Below are 22,921 nucleotides of genomic sequence, written 5' to 3' on the forward strand. Positions count from 1 at the left end.
GGGTGAAGACAAACAGGATGTGAAAAATCCACAGGCATGGGAAAGAAGCAGCAAAGAAGTGGGAGTTGAAACGTTACGATTGCTCGAGGCTGCGCAGAAAGCTGAGAGAAGTTAAACGTTAAGGGTTTACTGTAACTTTTACTCCTGTAACTGGCAGATGCGCCTGAACTGCCGGCGCACCAGGCCAGCCGCAGCCAGGCCCCGCATGCCCTGGGGCTCCATGCCTGCGGAGGGGCTGGGGGCAAAGTAGCCCTGCAGGGAGCCGCAGCGGGGCAGCGGGCCGAGCTGCTGCCGGGGAGCCCCGCGGGAGAGCAGGAGCAGGAGCTTGGCGCTGGCGCTGCTGCAGCCGCCCATGCCGCTCCCACCTGCGCCCGGCGGTTGAAAGCACGGGGCCGCCGAGCGCCGAGGGGAAGCAACACCAGCACAGCTCCGACCCCCCGCCCCAGGACAGGACAGGACAGGACGGGCCGTGCCCCTCCCGGGGGCGGCCCCTCGGCGGGCACAAAGCCGGGCTCGGCGGGTGCCCGCGGAGCACTGTGCCGCTGTCCCGGTGCTGCTGCTCATCCCTTCCGTCCGCCGGGCGCCGCCCGCCACCTCGGCAGCGCCCGCCCTCCATCCATCGCTGCCTGCTCCCGGCGGGAGCGGCGCCGGGGTAGCGCCGCGTCATGGAAGAAGCGGCCGCTGCCGCCGAGACACCGCTGCCCTCGGTTGCTGCTTCTGCGGGCGAGCCAGCGCCCCAGGCCGCTCGGCGCCGGCTGCTGCTGCTGATCCGGACCAAGCTCTGCACCTGGTGAGTCCCAGGCCTCCACGTGGAGCCGCGCGGCGCCGGCCTCCCGCCCGCCGGCTTCCGGGCCGCCCGCCAGAGCGGGGGAAGCAAAGGAGGAAGGGGGAAGCGCCCTTGCTGCTGCCGGCGCCGGCGGACAGCACCGCCGGGATGCGGAGGCCTCTCTGTGCCGCCGGGAGCGGCCGCGGGGTGCCCGGGCCGGAGCGGCCGCGGGGTGCGGGCCCGGGGGACACGGGCCGGGCGGCGCAGGGCTGAGCAGAGCCCGAACCCTTGGCCGGCCTGGCACAGGGGAGCCCGGGCGAGCTTTGGCCGCTGGCCCGGGAGCGGAGCGCTCTGATTGCGGGACTGCTCCGGGAGCGCCGCCGAGGGGCAGCCTGCGGATGCTCCTGGCGAGAGCGCCAAGGGTCGCCGCGGCTGAGTGTGAAATTAGCGAATGACGTGGTTTACTCTGTTAAGGTAGGACTGTGCTCTCACATAGAAACACGTGCATTAGGCTTTTTTTTTTCCTTCTCTGTTTTCCCTTCCCCCCCCCCCCCCGCACTTTTTCTGTTTCCTACTCTTCGATTAGCATCGTTGTGAAGGACAGGTCGTGGGGGGTAGGGAAGGGAATCGAACAAAATAGCTGAAATGAGATGTGGAGTCCAGAAAGACCAATATCCCCATTTCCTCCTTCTGCGAATCAGCTCAGGATAGAGACCCGTTCACGTGTATCTCTTGAAATACGAGCACTAGTTAAGCATGGAAAAGTTGTGGAAAAAAGGTTGCCGAGCTGTGCAGACATAGCGTGTGTTTCAAAGCTGGTGTTTGCAAAGCACTGCCTTGCAGGAGATCAGAACTACATCCTCAGACTTCTAGGCCATCCACTTAGAGTTTCACTTTCCATCGGCGAGGGGGGTTGTGGAGGAATAGCCCTTGTTTAAAAGGCTTTTTTGGGCCATAGGTTTGGTCACTAGTAATTATTGCATTGGATTTGTCTGCCAAGGATGTGCTGGCTTTCCTGCCAGCCTTATGCTCATCAGCTGGAGTCTGACACTGGTGTGTGCTGGCCAAGCACAGCCTTGTGTCAGTGGGCAAAGCCTGCTTTTCTCTTTAGGTTATAAGTTTTTCTCTTTTCATTCCTCCTGTCTGCCAGGAGAGATCCAAAAGGCAAAATAGAAACTTGTTGAACTCTTCAGTAACGTAACCTATGCTAGTAGTTATCAAAGGGCTACACTAAGTGAGTCTGTGGAAAGTACTTGAAAGAAAATCAAGTGCTTTCACTGAATTTTGCAAAGTGTTGTCTGAGATACTGAACTGATATTTTTTCTTATTTTTTTTCCCCCAGGTGACAGGAGGCTCAGCCACTTCAGTTTTGTTAGAGGCCTTTCTGAGTTGTAGGAAGGTTTAATGCTTATATGGAGTAAACTAGGCTGGGTGTGGGTTTTGTTGTGGTGGGTTTTTTTGTTTGTTTGTTTTTGTTTGTTTTCTTTAATTTGAGTAAAACCATTAGAAAATATTTCTGGTGCTTTTCTGTTTCTTATCTTTTACAAATTAAATTGACCTCAGTTTCAAAGGGGAACATGGAAAAATTAATGTCTGATGATGTTAGTTCTTAAAAATATATTTTATTGTTCTTAGCTAATTACTAATTATGTTGCAATATGGGTTCAGTCTGAATCTGCATTTTCCTTTAACTACTGATATGAAAAGGTGAGATTATTGAAATGAAAAGGTCACTTCGCCCCAGTTTAGGAAGTGTTCAGTAGTTAAAGCTAAGTGCAAGTAAATTCTGTATGTGGAGAGGGTTGCTAGGCTTTGCATGTTAGTATTAGATTGGTGACATAAATAAAATTAATATTTGAAAAGCTGTATTTATTTTCATGGAAACAACTCACATTAAAATTATGGGATTTAGTAAACTAACCACCAATAAAATTGTTAATTGTGTGCTTATTAAATTTTCTTTAACTTCCTGAGGGATAGACTCTGATTGTATTTTAATCTCTTGGTGTATTTTTTATTTTGCATTTCACATGCAACCAGTGAAAGCCAACTTGAGTTTCTCATGATTCTTAGAGTAACACATTGTTCAGTGTTCACTTTAGGCAGTTTGTGGCAAACTTTCATGCTCTAAAAAGTCCCAAAATTACTCCTAATTTTGCTCATAGCCATAGATACAGCTAGCTAAGATACGGTGCCTGAAGGAAAGGGAGGAGTAATTTCTTTGTAGCTTTCTACTAAGCATTAAAAGCCAACAGCAAATCCCCCTCCTCAACTATAAAACTAAAAGGCCTTTTCAGACCACTTACCTTGCATCGTCTGAGAGTCCAAAGTGAATTAGTCTTTTCCAGTGCATTAAAAAAAAAAAAAGCAGAGAGGATCAAGTTCTGGCATGGAAAAGTTAATAATTAATATATTTCAAGAAATGATCAATTATTAATAAGCAAGTCACTGTCATCGCTACTTGTATCAATACCAAAATAAGTGGAAACTTGTGTCTTTAAAGCATTTTTCACAGAAGAACTTGCCTTGTAAAATGCAAACAGTAGGTTTTAAAGTTTGTTGCCTAGTTTTACAGGGTATCAAATGCATCTTTTAAGATAAGCTGTGAGCCCAGTGCATCATGCCTAGTGCTGCCTTCTCAATTTGAAGAAATTAGTTTTGACACTTCGGCAAATGGTGTAAGGGGAAACCATTGCTGCTTCCTGCTGAGACTTCCACCTGGTATTAGGGGGCAGTCAGAGCAAGAGGCTGATACCTTACACACAGCTGAGAAAGCTGCCAGGTATGGAGCGTTTTGGGATTCACAGAAGACATTTTTTGAGGGCAGCCTTCCACTGTTGGTGGACAATATCTTTCCGTGTGTTTTTTCGTGTTAACGTTTTGAATATATTCAGGGAAGGAAAAAAAATCCCTGAATTAAAATAGAGAAAAATAGAGACGGGCATGAAGTGTGATGAAGCCTGCTTGCTTTGTCAGATACCTTTGTTACAGCAGAAGTAAATGCTCTAGGACTGCCAAGACATACATTAACTAAGTAGCAATGATTGCTAGGGCAGTAACCACAAAGCAAACAGTTCTGAAGGTTCTGCACCTGCATCTCTTCCCAAATGCAAAAATGCGAGGGTGTAATTCCTTAGGTACTTTAAACTGGGGAAACTTGGCTATTAGAAAAGCTGAGGAACAACTTAGTGGAGTTACTCAAGTGCAAGAGGGCAGGTGGATCTGTCTTATTTTCAGTAAATGATGGTTGAAGCAGATCAAGTGTTAGCTAATTTGAATGGCAGCAGATTTTCCCCATTTTACCCTCTCATTGGAACATGGTCGCTATCCAGTTTGCCAGAATGCTGCATGCAGAGTCCAGGCCTTTGCTGCAGGGAAGGTGTTGTAGCTCAGCAAAGTTGCCCCTTGCAACTCATATCCTAGACAAAAAGTTTAAAGTCTTAACACACAGAAGTCCATGTTAAACAATCCTCCTTGACCAAGCTTGTGGGGTGGTATTGCCTGTGCTTCTGCCCATCTCTGTCACAACACCCAGGAGATGGGTGAAGGGGAGTTTGTGTCCAGGAGATCAGGGCTTCTTCACGGGCCAGCCATGGCAGCTTTAGTGTCTCCTGGCAGCATATTGACAAATTTAGTTCATTTTGTGCACCACACAGGCTTCGCAGACTTTGGTCCAGTAAAATTGCAGCAGTTTTGCCCAGTCAATTCTCTATTTGTGTCTGGTTCCTATGTCCACACTCTCCTCCCAGCTAGTCCAAGCACAGGATGAGTTTAGTCCAATAAACTTCTAAAGGCTTGCTGTGTTCCCTGTGTGCTGATGGTGAAGAAGAAATACTTTTCTTCTAGTTTGGGACAAGAAGCTTTATTTTAATAATAAAATGTGTACATCTATTTTTTAATGCCTGAAACCACTTTTTTTATATTTTATTCACCACGGTATATCTTCCTTTGAATTTCAGTGGGTCTTCTCTCATTTTACCTGCTGCAAAGGAGCCAGAGTTCACAGGGCTGGTAAAGGGCAAGCTGGAATCATCATCCATGCCTGCTTGAAATTTTAGCTAACCTACATTACATTTGTTCTGATGACAACTGATTAAATGCTTTACATGAGCATAAAAAGATATTTCTGCATCAGCCAGAATAATTAACCAGAATGTGTCTGATTTGTTCACTAAATATCACAATGAGACCATTAACCGGAATATAAAGAAATTAAAAAGAAATTAGTTAAAATGTTACAGAAGTGAGGTAACTTCAAATTTTTTCTTCTGCTATTTTTAATGAAACACCCCCCATATGTATTTTGGAAATCTATTTAGAAATGAGTATGTTTTTCTTTCACACACCAGTAAGAGTTACTCTGATGAGACTGGATAGTACCTTGCAAGATTGTTGCATGATATATAATACTTAGAGTGTGAATGTGCACCATTGCTGGGATTGCCAAGGCAAGCTGTAGTAAAGCATTGGGTTCAAATTTCTTGGAAAGGCAGCATGGCTGGACTTTGTAGAGATGTGCTGCCTCATCACAATGTACGTGGAGAAAAAAATGTACCCAGCAGCATGTTTGAAGTCAGAAGACCTTGGTGTCAGGCTGAATTGAAAACAGGATTCATGCAGGTGCATTAGAGTCTGTGCAAGGAAGATGCCTCCCTTCCAAAAGGAGGGATTTGATTGATTGTAGTTGGCTTTAGCACTGTCGAACACACCCTTCTCATTGCCTGGCAGCTGGATTGCACAGCATAGCAGTGTAAGCTGATAGTTACTGTGTTGAAGTGACCCACCTTGGGAAAACAGCCAGCGTTACTCTCAGGTGGTGTGCCTGACACAGTGGTGTCTTCCCAGAAGTCAGCGTGGAGAGATGAGGGCACAGGGTAGGTGCAGAATCCTAATGGAGTCCTTTCTTCCCTTGCTCAGTTAGTCTGAGTGGAGACAAATTAATTGATTGTGCAGACAGTTAAATTCTCATCAGTAGTCTTCAGAGAAAACAAATTAAATGGGAACTTCGCACTTTGCAGGCTGAGCTCCTGTCACTGTCATATCGTGCATGTGTAGAGACTGGAGTGGTGCAAATCTCAGTACCTCCACTGGCAGGAGAAAGCAAGCCAAAAGATACATAGAGTTACATGCTTCTGTTTGTCTAGGACCATCTAGAATAGTTTATCTTACGTTAGGTGAGAAACTGCTATTGCTGCTCTAAGAGTATGAGATCCCCCCTGGCCCCTGGCTGTAGGTGGGACTTAAAGAGGAGCTTTATATGCAAACATGATCTTGCCCAAAATGCATTCTTAACTCCATCCTCAGCTACAGCAGAACACGATGTAATAGAACTGAAAAAATCCACAGTAAGTGTTAATTATAATTCTTATTATAAGGAAGATTTATTTTAAGGTGAGAATAATCAATCACTGGAACAGCCCCAGGGATGCTGTGGAGTCCCCATCACTGGAGGTTTGCAAGATGCAACTGGACAAGGTGCTAAATAGTCTCATCAAGGCTCCCTTTCCCATGAAAGGTTGGACCAGATGATATTTCCAGATCCTTCCAAACTGGTCTGTTCTATGGTTTTATCATTAATGCCTTTATATTTCCTTAGCACTGCTTGGCTTAAGGTCTCAGCTCACTAAAACTCAGGTCTCAGATGAGCCTGAAGGTAGTTGGGCTTTATCTCCATTTTGCTGATCTCTGTTGACCAAAGTCAGAATGAAATTCAGTGGAGAACAAAGGATTTAGCTCAAAACCTGCTTAATAAGGTTAGGACTTGCTAATGGGTAGAGCCTGCCCAGGTGACCTGTTTGAAGATCCTTGCAAGTAATTGCAGACTCCATTGTTGGTAGTTTGTGCTGGGTCACTTCTCGTGTGGCAGTCCTGAGATCAGACTAGACCTTCTGTGTACACAAAACCTTGCTTACCTGTAGATCAGAACAACAGTGGTAGGAAGTAGAAAAAGAACAAAGCCTCAGTCTAAAAAAAATGGCGTTTACTCTGTACAATTAGCAAATATTCTTTTAGAAACTTGAATGTTTAATTCTAAACTTGCTGTTTTGTTTTTTATGTTCACAGGCATGTTTGGAAAACTGTAATTCTGGGCCAGATGCTCTCCTTGTTTATCTGTGGGACTGCTGTTACAAGCCAGTATCTGGCCGAAAAATACCAAGTGAATACTCCAATGTTCCAAAGTTTCCTCAACTATGCTTTGCTGCTTGTAGTTTATACAACAATGCTGGTGGTTAGGACTGGTATGTGAAATATGGGATGGGAGATTCTGGTTCATGGTTTGTTTTTTTTTTTTTTTTCTACATTTTCCTTTCAGAATTTGAAACTAAAGAACTCAATACTCATCCTAGTTTTTAAAGTTCCTGTGTTATAATAACACATGGAAATTAATTTCACAGGTTAAATGTGCATTTAATTTTATATAACTTCGTATCTGTTTAGAATTTTATGCTCTTTGGTTTGAAATCCTATGTTGTATTAGGAAAAATGGGCTTTGTTGTAACAAGCTTTGTTACCAGAAGCTATTTAGTATTCCTCCTATTCTTATTAATTTACTCTTTAAACAACTCTAGTCTTGCTGTGTTTTTCTTCATGTGAAAGAATTTCTGTGCTTTTCACCATTTGTATTGTCTCCTCCCAGGCTGCGTTTTCCTGTTATTGTATCTTAAGCAAGGGCAGGCAAAGTCAAACATCTTGGTATTATTTATGCTTCTAAAAAGCAAAATTCCTGTGCAACATTTGGTTGAAAAGAAACACATATTCATTGCTGCTTTCTTCTAAACAGGTATTGGCAGTATTTGGCACATTTTGAAGCACAGGTGGTGGAAGTATGGTATTATAGTACTGGCTGATGTTGAAGCCAATTACGTGATGGTAAAAGCCTACCAATATACAAGCCTCACGAGTGTGCAGGTAAGGACTGATCTCTCTTTTTGAGCTGTTGCTTTTATTTACAGTTCTGGACTGGTTTCTAAAATGAGATTCATAGGACAGACATGGAAGCTATTTAAGCCTTTCATGAATAGCTTTTCCAGGAAGCAGGGAAAATTGGCTGGTATTACCCTGTGCCAGCTCTTGAGTTGAACTCCAATATTTTGATAAAAGCACTTCTAAGAGTTTGCTGACGGTCACTCAGTTTTTTCTCCTGACACAAAGTAAAGATTTATGACCAGATAACAGTCACTCAGTGCAGATTCTTGCTGATGAGAGTGAGGTGGATCTCTTGCCTAGTCCTTGAAGCTGCAGGAGGAGTTGTGAGAAGTACCCTGACATGTGAGGACACACTGAATGTTAGCTGGTGTTGCTGACAATGCAGTGAGGGACCAGCCTTGTGGCTTTTGGGTGTGGCAGTTCAGGGCCCTCTCTGGAGGAGGTGGAAAGAAAGTCAGCATGCCAAAAGTAATAGTTGAAATCCTTTTCAACACCAGTGATTGCATTGCTGCACTAGTATGAATCTCATGTTCTGAAAAAGCTCTACTAGCAGAAGGGCTAAAACTGGGGATTTCTTTGTCACCCTACAGAGACAAAAACTGCTGAAGAGTCAGTGCTTTCCTCCTGCCTCCAACTGCATTCTCCTGAGTTTGCAGGGCCAGTTTCCTTGAACAAACTGGCTCAGAGCACTGAGCAAAGTGGTAGTAAACCCTACACTTGGCTATACTGTTGGCAAGCTGTGTCAGGCTCAAGTTAGCTCACAGCTAACTCAAGCTGTGTGACTTCACAGCTGCTGTGGGAACAAGGGAGAGGATGGTGCATGAGCAAGGAGGGAGTGTGTCCAGGTTGTGCCAGTTCATGCCTGCTGTTAGCAGTAGGGGGGGATCTGTGGCTGGGATCATGGTCCCACTTACCTGAATAAAAAACAATGTAACATGCAGACTTGGCTTTTAGTTGGAAAGGAGTGTTTAGGTGTCAGTGTTTTACAGAGTCAAAGTAACAGGGGTTAATATTTAAGAGAATTACCTGTAAAGCAATAAACTCCTGTAGTCTGGGCTCCCTTTAGAAAATTGCAGGAACTTTTCTTTGCACTGCTAAAGACCAGTTGTGCCTCTTGGGTTGTTATTGTCACATTTCCACTTCATACTTATGTGTTACGACTCATTAGGCCTTTAATCGCCTTACAAATAATGCCTAAGAAATCAAAGCTTTAAGAGTGACATGTTTCAGTCTCAAGATCAAGTTAAGCTGATAAGTGAGAAACTGTTTGACCTTATACTTTACAGCTGAAAAAGCCAGGACTTTGATCCAAGTTCTCAGAAGTAGTAAAACTATTCCCATGATTTCTTTCATAGAAATTAAGAAAGAATAGATATAATAGATTGTCCTCTCTGGTTGCCAAAAATTTTCTGAGCCTTTTCCCATTGTGGTAACCTTGTGACTGATGCTGCTTTGTGTCAGTTTAGTGATTTTGATTTGGCTGCAATGTCCTGTTGCCCTAAGGTTTCTTGTATATTCTCTGAAGTTGCCATTTTTTTTACCATTGTCAGAAATGAGATACAGGAGGAAAAAAACACCACAGCAAAAGTCTGTGATTTGCTCTAGTGCAAGGCATTTTCTTTCTGTTTTTGGCAAGCAATTTTGCAGCTACATCAGTACCTGTGGTTCAGAGCACGCAGCCTGATGGCCTGTCTGCAGTAGTGGCTGTAAGTGGATGCCCAGGGAGCATAACAGCAGCACAGGGGTATATGGCACCTTTCCAAATGCAGTGTAATCAATGTTAAGATGCTGGCTGGCTGGAGCTTCAGCTCAGCACTATGAAACATAGCTTCAAAGACAAGTTTTTTTCAGCTCAGCAAGGAACTTCCATGTATTTTCTCACACATGCACACAAAAGCAGAACTGGTTTCCCTTTAGTTATCAAATACCAGCATTTTACAGAAGGGGCTTGGAGACTTTTAAGGTGATAATAGTGGGATGGCAACTCTGGTTTCTCTAAATACAGAAGACTTTAGCCCACAACTGAACTGTTTGGCTGTGGCTGAAGCAGTGCCAGGATACTCCTTGCTGCCTATGTCCTTCTGTCTTGTGGCAGGACTTGACTGTGTTGCGATTTGACCATCTCTTAGGGCATGCAGCTGAGTCAGGAGAGGTTTAGGTTGGATATTAGGAAAAGGTTCTCCACCCAGAGGGTGGTTGGGCACTGGAACAGGCTCCTCAGGGAAGTGGCCACAGCACCAAGCCTGACAGAGTTCAAGAAGGACTTGTAAAATGCTCTGAGGCACATGGTGTGATTCTTGAGGTGTCCTATGCAGCGCCAGGAGTTGGACTCCATGATCCTGATGTGTCCCTTCCAACTCAGGATATTTTATGATTTTGTGATTTATAGCAAAAAACCAAGCAACATAGCTGTGGTTTCATGTTTTCAGCATGTTATTTGGCACATTTAGCATTTGCTCTGTATATAATTCAGATGGATATGTTTTTCAGGCAACTATTGACAGAAGTCAGCTGCAGGAAGAGTGCTAGCCTCAACAGGAGAAAATGCAGGATGAGCCCCTGGGGCTCAGCTGGAGGCTGCCCTGAGGGAGTCTTGTAGGGAATGAGCAGGATGAGTAGTTGAGCTTTCTTGCTTACAAAGCTGTCTGAAGCTGGTAATTATAAGCAAACCAATGACCCCCCAGCTGTCTATGATAATTTATTAACCATGTATTAAAACATCTTTTAATAATTTACCCTATTTTTAAAACCTCCTATAAACAGTGCGGCCAAAGCCTGGCTTGAGTCAAAACATTGGTAAATCAAATTACCAGATTATCTGTTTTTCCCCCTTGTAAAAATTCAGGCTAGAATTGAATAAGATGCAAGTTTAAAGAGGCTCTACTGGAAATAGTAGTCAGTACCACAGTACTGCTGTAAATGTCATGAAACCTCAATAAATAAACTTTATTCTTTTAATTGGTTCCATTGACACAATTCATTGTGATATTATATCTGCTTTGCACCTCTTTGATCTTGATTTTGTACAGAAGAGCTCTGTAATGTACTAGATGAAGGGAAGGCAAGATCCAGTAGTTGGAAATCTGATTTCATCTGTCCATAATTGAGGGTAATTGTCTCCTGGAACAGATTACCAGGGCATGTTGTTCATCATTTGGTGCCTGTGTGTCCTGGCTGCAAGTCCTCCAGCCATGGTACTGTAGTTCTCCAGTATGTTCTTGGTGTGGTTGTAGCAATTCCGCATCTGGTGTTACTGAAAGAGCTTCTGTCTCATTATGTACTACTCCCTTACATCCTAATTAAGATATTTTTAAAGGGTTTTCTTTTTGTTTGGGTTGAAAAACTGCTTGGAGGTTGGAAGGTTACATGCTAACATTATTAATGGGAAGTGAAAGCTTACTTATTAGTAGAAGAGGTGTCTTCAACCAGAGGGGTAAAAATTTGGCTTTCTAATGTTTTTAGTATATCTTGTTTGATGCTAATCAAAACAATTTAATCTGAAGGAAATGTTAGAGGTTTTTCTTGAGTCTAGACTAAAGGTAAGATAGAGAATGAGACCTGTGACAAGATAGAAGGTCACAGCGTGATGTTTTCCATAGTGTAAAGTTGTATTGAAATACTTGGTATGACATATTGGGACTCAGGTAGTTGTAATTTTTCATAATACAGGCTAAAGAAGTAGTTTTACACTTCACAGGCTTTAAAAACTGGACAAGCTGGAGGCAATCCAAGGAGCAAAGACAGATGGAAGGATTAGAGGCACTGCTAGGATTTAATCTTTAGTAACTTCCCTTAGCACTGTGCTTGTAAGACTTTACTATGTGTACTTATGAACAAGTAAAAGCAGACATATCATCAAAATGTTAATGAATGTGGTTAAAGCTCTTGGGGACAATGGCACGGCACGGAAGTCGACTGCAGTGCTGCACTTAAGCAGGCAGAGTCTGGAAATTAGCATTAAGAACTAAGGGCTCTTGCCTTGATTGCAGGGACTATGGCCCAGTCCTACTGACCTGGACCTTATACTTTGTTGGGACTTCAAGAGGCCAAGTTTTAAGGACTGACATTAGCGAGTAATTTCTGAGGAATCTTTGGGAAGTTGATTGTATGTTCTGCTGTAGGCTGTTCCCTTAGGTAGTTCCGTGGCACTCTACTGAGACAGGTCAGAATATACACCTTTTCTTTCCTTTGACAAATTCAGAAACTAGATCTGTTTCATTGAGTTAAAAGTTAAGCCTTTTACGATTGGCTCAGTGGTCTTGATGGTGTTTGGCTGTTCTAGAGCAATATGTCTGTTTTATGCAGTGTATTTTTCTGTATTGAGTACACAGCTAACTCTTGATGCTTTCTGTACTAAATGAGAATAGGTAGAATATCCTTGGAAATGTCTGTGGCCAGGTTGGAGTGGTCGAGTGGAAGGTGTCCCTGCCCATAGCTGGAGGGCTGGAACGGGATGAACTTTAAGGTCCCTTCCAGTCCAAGAAGTTCTGTGATTCTGTGGGTGGGTCTAACAGCAAAGCAAAGATGCATAGGAACATGTAGAGAAAAAATGAAGTCAGTGTCAGTGCTTTTCATGGAGTACAGACATCCTTGAGCCACAGCTGTTTAGTCTGCTTGGGGCAATGTCTGCAAACACATCTGAAGTGCTCCAAAACTCCTGCTGCCTTGTGTGTCTGCTGCCGTGGCATGGGTGAATTAGAGTGGGTTATCTGCTTCTGACTAAGTGAGAGTTAGCTCTGACAGAGTGATGAAAATGCATTGGTGGCTTGTATGTGGTTTTGTGGGAAGGTGGGAGATTGGGAAGGTGACTTAAGAAAAGCTGTTCTTCCCTTCCTATATTACTTGTACTGGTTTTGCACGTGGCTTCCAACCCACATACCAATTTTGGTTTTTAGTATGATCCAGGGTTGGGGGGCTGGGTAATCAAACCCAAAGCTGCTGGCTCAGGTCCTTGTCATAGTCACATCAGTGTAACATCAGATTACTTTTACCCATCAATAGTTCCAGATTTTTGCTTTACGTACTTGGAGCCCTGGGGAGCAATGCTGTTTCAGAGCAACATGTTAGCATTCATTTGTGAAGCTGCAAAGATTGATTAGAGCCATGATTAGAAGAGTTTCTAAATCAGTGCTTTCTTACCAGGAGAAGGTGGACCCCTGCTCCAGATCCTCCTTCACTTGCAAAGCGTTTTTAATGGTGAAATGTGGGTCTCACTCCTCTCTTAAACAAATCTATTGGCATTGCTTTACAGGTTTCATTAACATCTGATGGTTGGAAGTAAGATCCTGTGCATTTGCTTTAAGGATGCTGCAGTGCGGATTTGGGGTGGGTTTCTAACTCAAACCATTTTTCTATACACACAGCTCCTGGACTCTTTTGGGATTCCTGTGCTGATGACTTTGTCGTGGTTCCTTCTCCGAGCAAGATACAAGCTGATACATTTTATTGCTGTTGCTGTCTGTTTGCTGGGTGTAGGAACAATGGTGGGTGCAGACATTTTGGCAGGGAGGGACGAAGGTGAAGGTAAGGAGTCCTTTATTGGGGGGGGGAAGAGCAGAAAGATGGTTCCTGCTGTGGACAGGAACTTGTAAAGCAGAAACAGTAGCACATACAGTTCTGTTTAGAAGAGAACATGCTGCTATTTTTATTTTTTGTCCAAGAAGAGGAGATGTTGATTTTATGGGGAGCTGTGAAGTTTCTTTGCTTTTATGTTTGGATATTTCATCTGCCTTAAAGAAACCCCACTTTTGTTATGTTTAAATTTTGCTGCTGTTCATTCGACTTGGTGGAAAGTCTCATTCATGAAAGCTTATTCACTCTGACCATCATGTGAGATGGTTTAACAGAAGAAGCTGCCGCTCCCTGCGAACCTTGTCTTGTTTATACAGTATCAGCCCACTGGCAGCCAGACATCTCTGATTTGCAGTTTTCTGAGTACAAGTACCAAATAAAAAGTTGCTCACAGCAGCTGACTTCTCAGAGTTACCTTTTGCAGACCCAACAGAAATGGTCCATGACTCCCCAAGGGCACAGCCTGGAAAGTGGGGGATTGCTATGGAGTGCAAGAAGAGATGGGGCAGGATGCCAGGATTCCTGGGACCTCTGTGACAGAGGCTGGGCTCTGGGGGCCAGGAGCCAGCTGGGTGCAGATAAGGGCAGGTCTCATCTTCTCTATGACAGATGCCTACATCAACCCATATCATAGTGATCTTGTTTTGAATAAGAATTTTGAATTTGCAGAGCCAAAGGGTATGAGCGAAGGTAAATTTCAGAGCATTGTCTTCATCAGGCAGTACAGAGATAAGCCTTTGTGGTGTTATTTTGGGGGGGTTACTGTAGGTAAGACATAAGACAAACTGAAGTTTAGCTTTACTGCTATGTGGTACAAATACATTGGTCCTGAGGGAGAAGAATATTTCCCTGAGACATTAGGACAGTTGTGCTTTATTTGCTGCCCTGGGGGATTCTTACTAGTGCTTACCCTCATATTTTAGACATATTTTCTTAGTGATTGCTTAGGGAAGGAAATTTTAAACCAATCGAAGAATTTAAACAGCAGTGATCCTTTTGCTATTTAGCTGATGCACAGAGGCATTTAATGGTGAGTGATCGTAGCACAGGAGTCCCATTTAGGGAGTCCCATTTGCAGTATAATTACATCACAGCAGGACACATGGTGCCACCCGTCTGCAGGGCTCGCCTAGGACCTGTCAGAAACCTGCAGCTGAGTCCAGGTCCTGCCAAAATCAAGAGACTGATTTTAGCAAGACTTGAATCAGGCCTAACTGCAAAAGTGGGGACAATATTCTTGAAATGCAGAGAGCATCTCTAACTGGGAATTTGCTCAATTCTCTGCAGTGCTTGAGGTGAGCTGTAGAATTGGACCAGATGATACAGTAGTGTCTTGGTTGGGATGAGGTGTAAATTCTGGATTTAGTTCCCTCCTCACTGTGCAGGGTGAGGTGAGCAGGCAGCAGACTCTGCACTCAGACACTCCTCTGCACACACAGGAAGCGTTTCCTTCCCCCTTCCCCTGGAATGAGCTAGGAAGATAGAGATGTTAAAGATAAATTTGCTTCTCTTTTTAAGAAAAGTTAAAAAGTGTTTGCGGCATTACCCTTATTGTGGATTAATATTTCTGTACAGGTAGTGACGTGGTGATTGGAGATCTCTTAGTGCTTCTTGGTGCTTCTTGCTATGCCATTTCTAATGTGGGTGAGGAATACATTGTGAAAAGTCTGAGCAGAGTGGAGTTTCTAGGAATGGTGGGCTTGTTTGGGACTATTATCAGCGGAATACAGCTGTAAGGATCTAATATTTATTTTAAAACTAATTAAGAATATTCTACAGATGATTGCTTGTATACCTTGAAATGATGTTATTAAATTCTTTGTCATATCTGTATTTGGCCTATATGGGAGTCTTTCCACTTGAATTGATTTTTGTTGCTGATCAGCATCTGTTTTATATCCTTTTTATTTGCACTACACTTATTACAGCAATTCCAAAGCTGAACTTCTGCAATTGGACACAGAGGATATTTGGCTGCATTTTTGATTTTGTTGATGTTTGTGAGGACACTCAGTATGCTGAGGACTGTTCACAGGAATGTATTTCTTAATGGATTTTCTCTGTGGAAAAGTTCAGGAGATAATTGTTAGCAGGAGATCTTCCATAATAAACTCAAGTTTAAAATGAAGCCATGTATGCTCTTACAAATAACCACATTTGAGTAACAGACCAGATGCACTGAAGTGTTTCTAATAAATTATATAGTTCTCGTTTCTCATCATTATAGTTAATAATTTCCTCAAATGGTATATCAAATAAAATTGAATTGCTGAAGGATTAAAACACTTGTGAAGAAGGCGTAAGAATTAAATAACAGTGCTCTTGACTTTCAGGCACTTTAATTTTCATGTCTTTTTTCATATTTATTAGATGTTTGAGCTAGTGTCATTCAGTAAAATTTGAAAAAATGAATGGCTTTTAAATCAAAATGTTTCTTATATATTTTAATGATTAAATTCTTTATTCAAGTATGATTTTTTCCCTTTTTTACTGTATTATATCTTTTATTTGACTCTAGAGCTGCTGTGGAACATAAGATGCTGCCGAAAATTCAGTGGAACTGGCATGTTGGTATGTTTGTGATAAAATAATGTACATGCTACAGAAAACTGGAAAATTATAAAATTTTGACTTCAAATGCTGGTGTTTTTCTTTTCTTTTTCTGAATAATAAGCAGCATTAATATTATATTTCACAAGTTTATTTTTTGCAAACTTTGCAGCTCAGCAAAGAGAGGGCCTGCAGGATTGAACATTAAAACTGGTTTTGCATTTTACATATGACTTGAAATAAGTTTTCAAAATAAATTGAAATAAATAAAATGAAACCTGTTGAATTACTGATGTGTTTGGTGTTGGAGCATCACAAAAACATTTCTCTGTTGTCCTTCCTAAATGAAGTACTGGAAAAACTGACACATTTTGACCTGAACAGAACTAAGCGTTGTCAAGAAATGTAGCTCTAAATGTCTTCAGTCAGCTCTTATGTTATGTAGGAATGAATGAGAACTGTCTTGTATAGAAACAGTAATTCTTGCAATACAAGGTAATCTCCCATGCCTTTCCTATATGTACATTCCCATATCTTTTAGGAGATAAAAATGCATAATTTTAAAGCATCTGAAGAATATCAGTGCTCTTTAAAGTCATTGTTCTGTGCCTGGGGAGTGACTTGTTGTCTTCTTTTGCAGCATTGCTGTTCATAGCCTTTGCCCTGTGCATGTTTGGTCTGTACAGCTTCATGCCAGTTGTGATACAAATTACCAGTGCAACCTCTGTCAACCTGGGGATTCTGACCTCAGATCTCTACAGTCTCTTCTTTGGGCTATTCCTGTTTCGCTACAATGTGAGTACATTCATTCCTTCACTTTCACATTCTTTCAGTTGTGTTCCTGCTCCAAAATGATAAAAAACTGGAATGTTCTTAGAAGCCCCAGAACAGTTGCTTGCCACCTGTAAATTTCTGCAGCTTCTATCATTCATTGTTGGCTGGTGTCAGTCAGGAGGAGTTGTGCTTAGTTAATGACAGAGCCTTGCACCATTAGTCAGAGAGCCATTTTTAAACCATTTCACACTTGAAGGAATAAGTTAATGTTAAGAGATAGTAAATAATTTCCTGAGGTGTTCCAATAATAGAGTTCTCACTGAGAGCCCTTTGTGGAACTGTATGTTAGATCTGGTTCGTCACTCCAAGTGTCCAAGGAGACGGTTTGCATCTCCCTTTCCTGAAAGGTATTTGGTGTCTGAAAGGGGACCAGTTTGATTTTCAGAAAATATTTTCTTTCAGGAATTTGATCTGTTCATTAGCAACATCTTGGGCTGCAAATCAAGCTCTCTCAGTGCTGCTGCTAAGGAGAGACTAAAGGATCTGAAAAAATACAGATAAATGTATTATTCTGTACACTCTCCAAAAGGCAGTTACTTTTATTGTCCTCTAAAATATTTTTGGCAGTGTCTGCTCAAGCTAAATGACAGTGCTAAAAGGATTTCATTCCACCCTCCACTTTTCATCCAGAATCACTTGTGAGAACCTAGCTCATTAAAGCAATTGGAGTAATTGAGTCAGTCACTCAGTGACTGGAAGTGTTGAGTGAGAAGCTTGTGAGCTTTGCTTAGGAACTTAATTTGTATTATTCCATGTGGTTGCTTTCTCTTCAGCCAGAGGCTTTTAGGTCAGATTTGTTTTCTGAAAACGAAGGCGGTGCAGAGTCTGGTAATGGTAGGGTCTGACAGCAGCTAGATTTTCCTTTTCAAGAGTCTCTTAGCTAAGCTTTTCTCCATGTTTTGGGTTCCAAACTTTGCTCCAAGCTACAAAGCATCCATTAAAAATGAATGTGGGAAGCAAACAGTGCTTACACTCTAACAATTAAATCCTTCCTAAGTCACTTCCAAACGTGTATTTTGGCACCCGGATAGCTTAAGTCAAAAAATGATTATAAATTTATATTCATAATAGTGAAGAGGACGAAGAGCTTTGGAAGTGATATATTAAACTTTTATTTTTCATGTTTTTAGCTTATTTTGGAAAGAGGTTTTTCTGGGAGCAGGCCATCTCATAATTGCTAACAGCAAGGTATTCTGATAGCAAAAAAGAAAAATTATTTAGAGAAGACTTTGGGATTGTGTTAAGAGAACTTCAGATACTTACTGAAATAGGAACTTGCATCTGGGGTTAGAAACAATGAAGTAGCAAAAAGGGGAGCAATAATAATGCCACATTTTTAGTAGTCAGAGGATCTGAGATAACTTAAGATATATCTGATCTGTTATCTGAGATAACCACTAACTGAGAGAGCCCCATTTTGACATGGCTTTCAGTGGTAGAAAATCCTATTACCAAATTAACCATATAGTTTCTTTACCTATGTGGCAAAGAAACCAAGCAGGATGTTTGCTGGATTAAAAAGCACTCTGTACATAGGAATCTACAAGCAAAAATACAGGGAATTGCTCTGTATTCCCCGTTATCCCGTGGTATTTCACTAGCTGCTGGAGGCTTGGCTGGCCTGTATAGTGGAGAGCTCTGAATTGCTGAGCTTGCTGTGAAACAAACTTACAGAAGGACAGCAAACAGTGGCTACAGCAGGGACCAGATCCAGGAATTGATAAAGATTTGATTTGTGCCCAGTGTTTTGCTAATGCACTTAACATTTTGGCCCAGCCATGTCTACTTTAAGTGAAATGTGAATTTTGCATGCCTGTTTTGAACTATTTTCTTTTCTTTTTCTTTTACTCCATAATGAATCCGTGCTGTGCCTCCTAATGATCTCATTATATAGATACTTGTAATCCCTCAAGAGGTACTGAAAAAGATCTTCAAATGCTTTTGTTGTATAAAGCTCTATGGAAGAGAGTACACTGCACAAACAGACACTAGATGGAGTTACAGTCCTCCAGTAACATTAAAGTACTCTCTAGGCTCAGTAGTAAGACTGAGGATATCAGCTGCACAAAGTAGGACTGAAATCACTGTCTGAAGCAATGAAGTTGTTGGAATATTTGAAATGAAAAGGAAAAGAATCCCAGGAAAATAGCACTGAGTTCTTACCAGAAACAAAAGGGAAGAAAAGACTGTAGGCCTGTTGGAGCAGCATGGGTAATGTTCACCTGTGTCAATAGCTTCAAAAACACAGGCAGGCCTTGAGTCACAGCTATACTGCAAGAGCCTTGGCACCCTGCCTTGGTGACTGTATTGACTCCTTGAGGAATTCACTCATTGGGATCAGAGACACCTCCAGCCTTGTACGTGCTGTGAGAGGGATCTGCAGTTCCTGTGATTGCTCAGCCACAGGTCCTTGCATACAGGCACGTCCTCAGTCATGGCCTTAGGCTGGAGAATTTGTGCAGTTGATTGGATACAGCCCCAGGCTCTGCTCATTTGATGGGAACAGGTCAGTCCATGGTATGACCATGGGCGATCCTGCTACCTCTGTTGGGGGATGTTCAGAGCTTGATGCTTCCTCCCGTGCAGAGTGAATGCTTGAGTTCAATCTCCTCCAGGCAAATAGCCAACAAGGTGAGGAGAGAGGGCACTAAACACAAGGCCACTGTGTTTCAGTCTACTTTTCCTTCTGTGTGTTGACATCCAAGGGTTTCCAACCCAAGTGACCGCCAGCTAGGAATTGCAATGCCTTAGTTGTAGATGCCTCAGTCTTTTTTGGATGAGAGTCCACCGTGTAGGCCCTATCATTCATTTCAACCTGATAAACTAGAATGTATTTTTCAAGCATGTCTAAGGAAGATAAGGAAGTTAGAGAATATTGACAGAGGTATGTAGGATATGCTATGTCGTTCCTCCTAGTGTTTAATCACTGTGGTTTGACAAAGGGAATATGGAGGATTTTAATAAACCTGCTGAAAGGTGTTCCTGGCTGTGGATAACTTCAGCATTTGTTATTACTGAATCTGGTGTTACAAAGTAAGCATTTATCTTTCTGTCAAGGTGGATGAATCTTGGCAATTTATTGGAATTTTAACAGGCATGTGAACAATGGAGTGCCTGATGTACCTCTGCAATTCATGCTCTTTAGCTCTCACCACTCTTCATAGAGCACAAATGCCAGTCTTGTGAAAGGAGCCCAAGCCTCCCTCCCTTCAAAGACCTGTTGGGTGTAGAGAGCAAATGGTTAAGAGATCTGTGCAGAGAACGAACTGCTCTGGTGACTTGTGATAGGACAGAGATTCATCTCTTGCCAGAACCTGAAATAGTTGGATGTGTTGGATCAAAATTCTCTTAGAGTGTTTCAACATTCCTGTGTGTAAACAACTTTCATTCATACGACTGTGTGTACACCCATTTGTTCTCTCTGTTAAGATTCTTGCATGTAGACCTGAGGAAACTCCATGTCCAACACTCTTGGGAATGAGATGTAGAGAAAACCAGCCAGGAGCTCAAGTCTTTAAGTAAATGGAGCTGTTGAATTTTGTTTTCTGAACCTAAATACAGCTCATGGTGATAATCCTCATTAAAATAATTTTTACAAGGAAGGATAGTTTTCACATTCTTGAAACAAAGCAGCATTGGCATAGTCTTACATCAGACAAGACTTAATGCATCTATTTCTCTCCTCTGCCAGTTTTCAGGTCTATACATCCTGTCCTTTGTTATCATCATGGTGGGCTTCACCATGTACTGCTCCACTCCTACTCAGACAGCAGAGCCCACAGCCCTTCCCCAGCCCGACAGCACCGGCTTGGACAACGCTGGGCTAAAGCTCGAGGACAGCGAAAGTGAAACTCCAGCCACAACTGTGCAGTTCACAAGAGGAGAAACTGTGGTGGTCAGCACTGATTAAAGAAATGGCAGCACTTCAAAACAGAGCTTTTTTTTTTAATTGCCAAATTTCTCTCAAATATTAATCCAGAGAATTGTTTTACTGCCAAGGCACATGTCATACTGTGCTGGGTTTAATGCACTGGATAGACTTTTAAGGCCAGATCCTCAATCAGTGAAACTGTATTGATTTGCCCTTGCAGAAAATCTGGCCTCTAGAAGAAGACAGATTAGTATTTACGTGGAATCTCTGGAAAGTGTGAGACTGTTATTTTTAAGTGCTTAATTAACAACAAATGCCTGGGGAAAAAACTAAGCCAAAGCAAGCTCCCGGGTCACTAAGTGGAGCAAATATGTTTTATATTGCATTAGGGAGCTAAATCTGCACGATGCTGTCTGAGGGCTTCATGGTTTCCAGCCCCAGGTGCCAGGTGCCCTCAAATAGCATTTTGCAAAAGCCTCTCAGGTTCTCAAAGGACCTGGTTCTGCAAGCCATAGTACATTCATACACCTTCTACGTGCCGGTGAACTTCATTCCTCTACGGAAGGATTTGCTGCCTACATTCCACCCCAACTGTTCATCTCTTCATATTGCCACACTCCCTGTCGCAGCTGGAGCTGCTACGTGTATTTTATTTTGAATTTTGCTTGTATGGGAAGTTCAAATATGTGTTTTTATAATTCCTTTTATTTCTCTCTGGCCTTTTGTTTGGTGCATTCTGTTATCTGTGGGGGAGGCAAAGGCAGGCTCTTACTCTGTTCAGCAGAACTGAAAGTGGGGATTTTTTTCTGGATGAGAAAGCAAAAAGGTTTGGACGGAAGTTCACTTCTCACTGAATTTCTCCCTCAAACGGGACACATTTCTGCTGAAAGAGTTGTAATAAAATTGGCATCTCTTCAAAAAATTGAGTCATCTAAGCCAAGTCTCATTGCAACAATAATGAAGTAATATCCAAAAGGTTAAGTACTTTCAGTAGATACACTGGCAGTTTTCCTACCTTTCTTTATATTTACAATAAATGACTAAAAAATACAAGGCTGCAGTTTTAATATCAGTAAAACCATACTGGGATTTTATTATATTTTATATTTTTTACAAGCCCTCAGAGCTCAGGTGTATGAAGTAACAAAAGAATAAAGTATTCAGCAGCTGGAGAATGGGTCTTGGTTTGCTTATATTTTAAGCTAGGGTTTCTTTATTGCTCAAAATTGTATTGGTTAATTTTGCCCAACAAATAATTATTTTACAGGCTAAGCTTTGCTCTAGAAGGAAATATGACATTTTGTGAAGGTACTGGTGATCAAATGACACAGACTGGCTTTGTGTGCTTCTGGTGTAGTTTATTCAAGCAAAATTTTTCAGGAAAAATCTTACCTGGTTTTTGTTTAGCAATAGGAAAACAAAGGTTCAACAGATGCTTCAGCCACAGACACTGCTTTTCCGCTGCATAGTTCATGCACAGAAGGGTGAACAGGTGCTGATATTTTGTGAAAAGCATTTGGGTCTTCTCCCATGTAGAATACTCCTTTTGAGAGGGGATGTTTTTTATTTTATTTTCTAAAGTTATGTGATATATAATCAGTGTAACATAGTGTATATTTTATCTGAAAGTCCATGGAAGTGTGTATTGATTCAGACTTTGGCCGGTCTTCAAAATGCAAGACCATCTTGTGATATGGTGTGACTGCTCAGGCAGTAGCTCATCTTCTCAATATATAGACCACTGAAATCAAAATTGTCTAAAACATGGGTGAGATTCTAGGCACAACCTGGATTTTTTTCTTCCAAGGCTTTTAAAATCCGACTGTAACAGGAGGTTGAAATCTGATTCAGGCAAATTGGGCCAGGCAGGACTTCTGCTGAGCCAAAAGGAGAGGGGAGCAGTGTGGGACAGCTCAGATTCCCCAGCACAGACACTGGGACAGTGTAGTGATTTGACACTTAAATTCTGAGTTGAAAACTTAAAAGCTCCGTTTCACTGATACAGGCTGTGATTTAATTTCTTACGCTGTGGTTTTACCCCCTGCAAAGATTTCCTGGCATATTGTGTGTAGCTAAGGCTAATGTGTGCTAATGCCACCAAGGTCTTTCAAGCTCTCAGTGAGGACAAGGTTTGGTATTTTTTGTCAATCTTTCTGTCAATGACTATACTCTTGCTGTCCTCATGGTGGCTCCCATTTATCTCCTTGTAACTCTGGTGGGTTACAGCAGCCTGGGACGGTGGCCAGCCACATGCTGATGGTCATGTACACCTTGTGTCCTTTCATAACCTTAAATTTCTAATGCATCCCTGTGGAATGGCTACCTGGGTGAAGAGGAGGCAAAGTTGACTTGCAGAAGAGTTCTGCATCACAAACCAGCACCATGGTGTGATCCGAGCTCTG

The 22,921-nt window shown here is 42.3% G+C and overlaps 1 protein-coding gene across 3 annotated transcripts; it reads left to right on the forward strand.

The window, feature by feature from the left end:
- Nucleotides 1–121: 121 nt before the first annotated feature.
- SLC35F2 (solute carrier family 35 member F2) lies at nt 122–21,694 on the forward strand. 3 transcript variants are annotated; one of them, XM_085063882.1, is made up of 8 exons: nt 122–790; nt 6,830–7,005; nt 7,548–7,675; nt 13,057–13,216; nt 14,840–14,996; nt 15,783–15,835; nt 16,455–16,609; nt 20,340–21,694. In XM_085063882.1, the coding sequence occupies exons 1-8, from the start codon at nt 666–668 to the stop codon at nt 20,556–20,558; spliced, it is 1,173 nt and encodes a 390-aa protein (XP_084920008.1). In that variant the 5' UTR covers nt 122–665; the 3' UTR covers nt 20,559–21,694. The 3 variants fall into 3 exon arrangements, with proteins under 3 accessions (XP_084920008.1, XP_084920024.1, XP_084920016.1); XM_085063898.1 differs by lacking the exon at nt 122–790 and adding an exon at nt 898–1,240; XM_085063890.1 differs by lacking the exon at nt 122–790 and adding an exon at nt 5,025–6,241.
- The last annotated feature ends 1,227 nt before the right edge of the window (nt 21,695–22,921 follow it).

The sequence above is a fragment of the Lichenostomus cassidix genome, chromosome 1 (assembly GCF_008360975.1).
Source record: "Lichenostomus cassidix isolate B80296 chromosome 1, HeHo_3.0, whole genome shotgun sequence".
NCBI lineage: Eukaryota > Metazoa > Chordata > Aves > Passeriformes > Meliphagidae > Lichenostomus > Lichenostomus cassidix.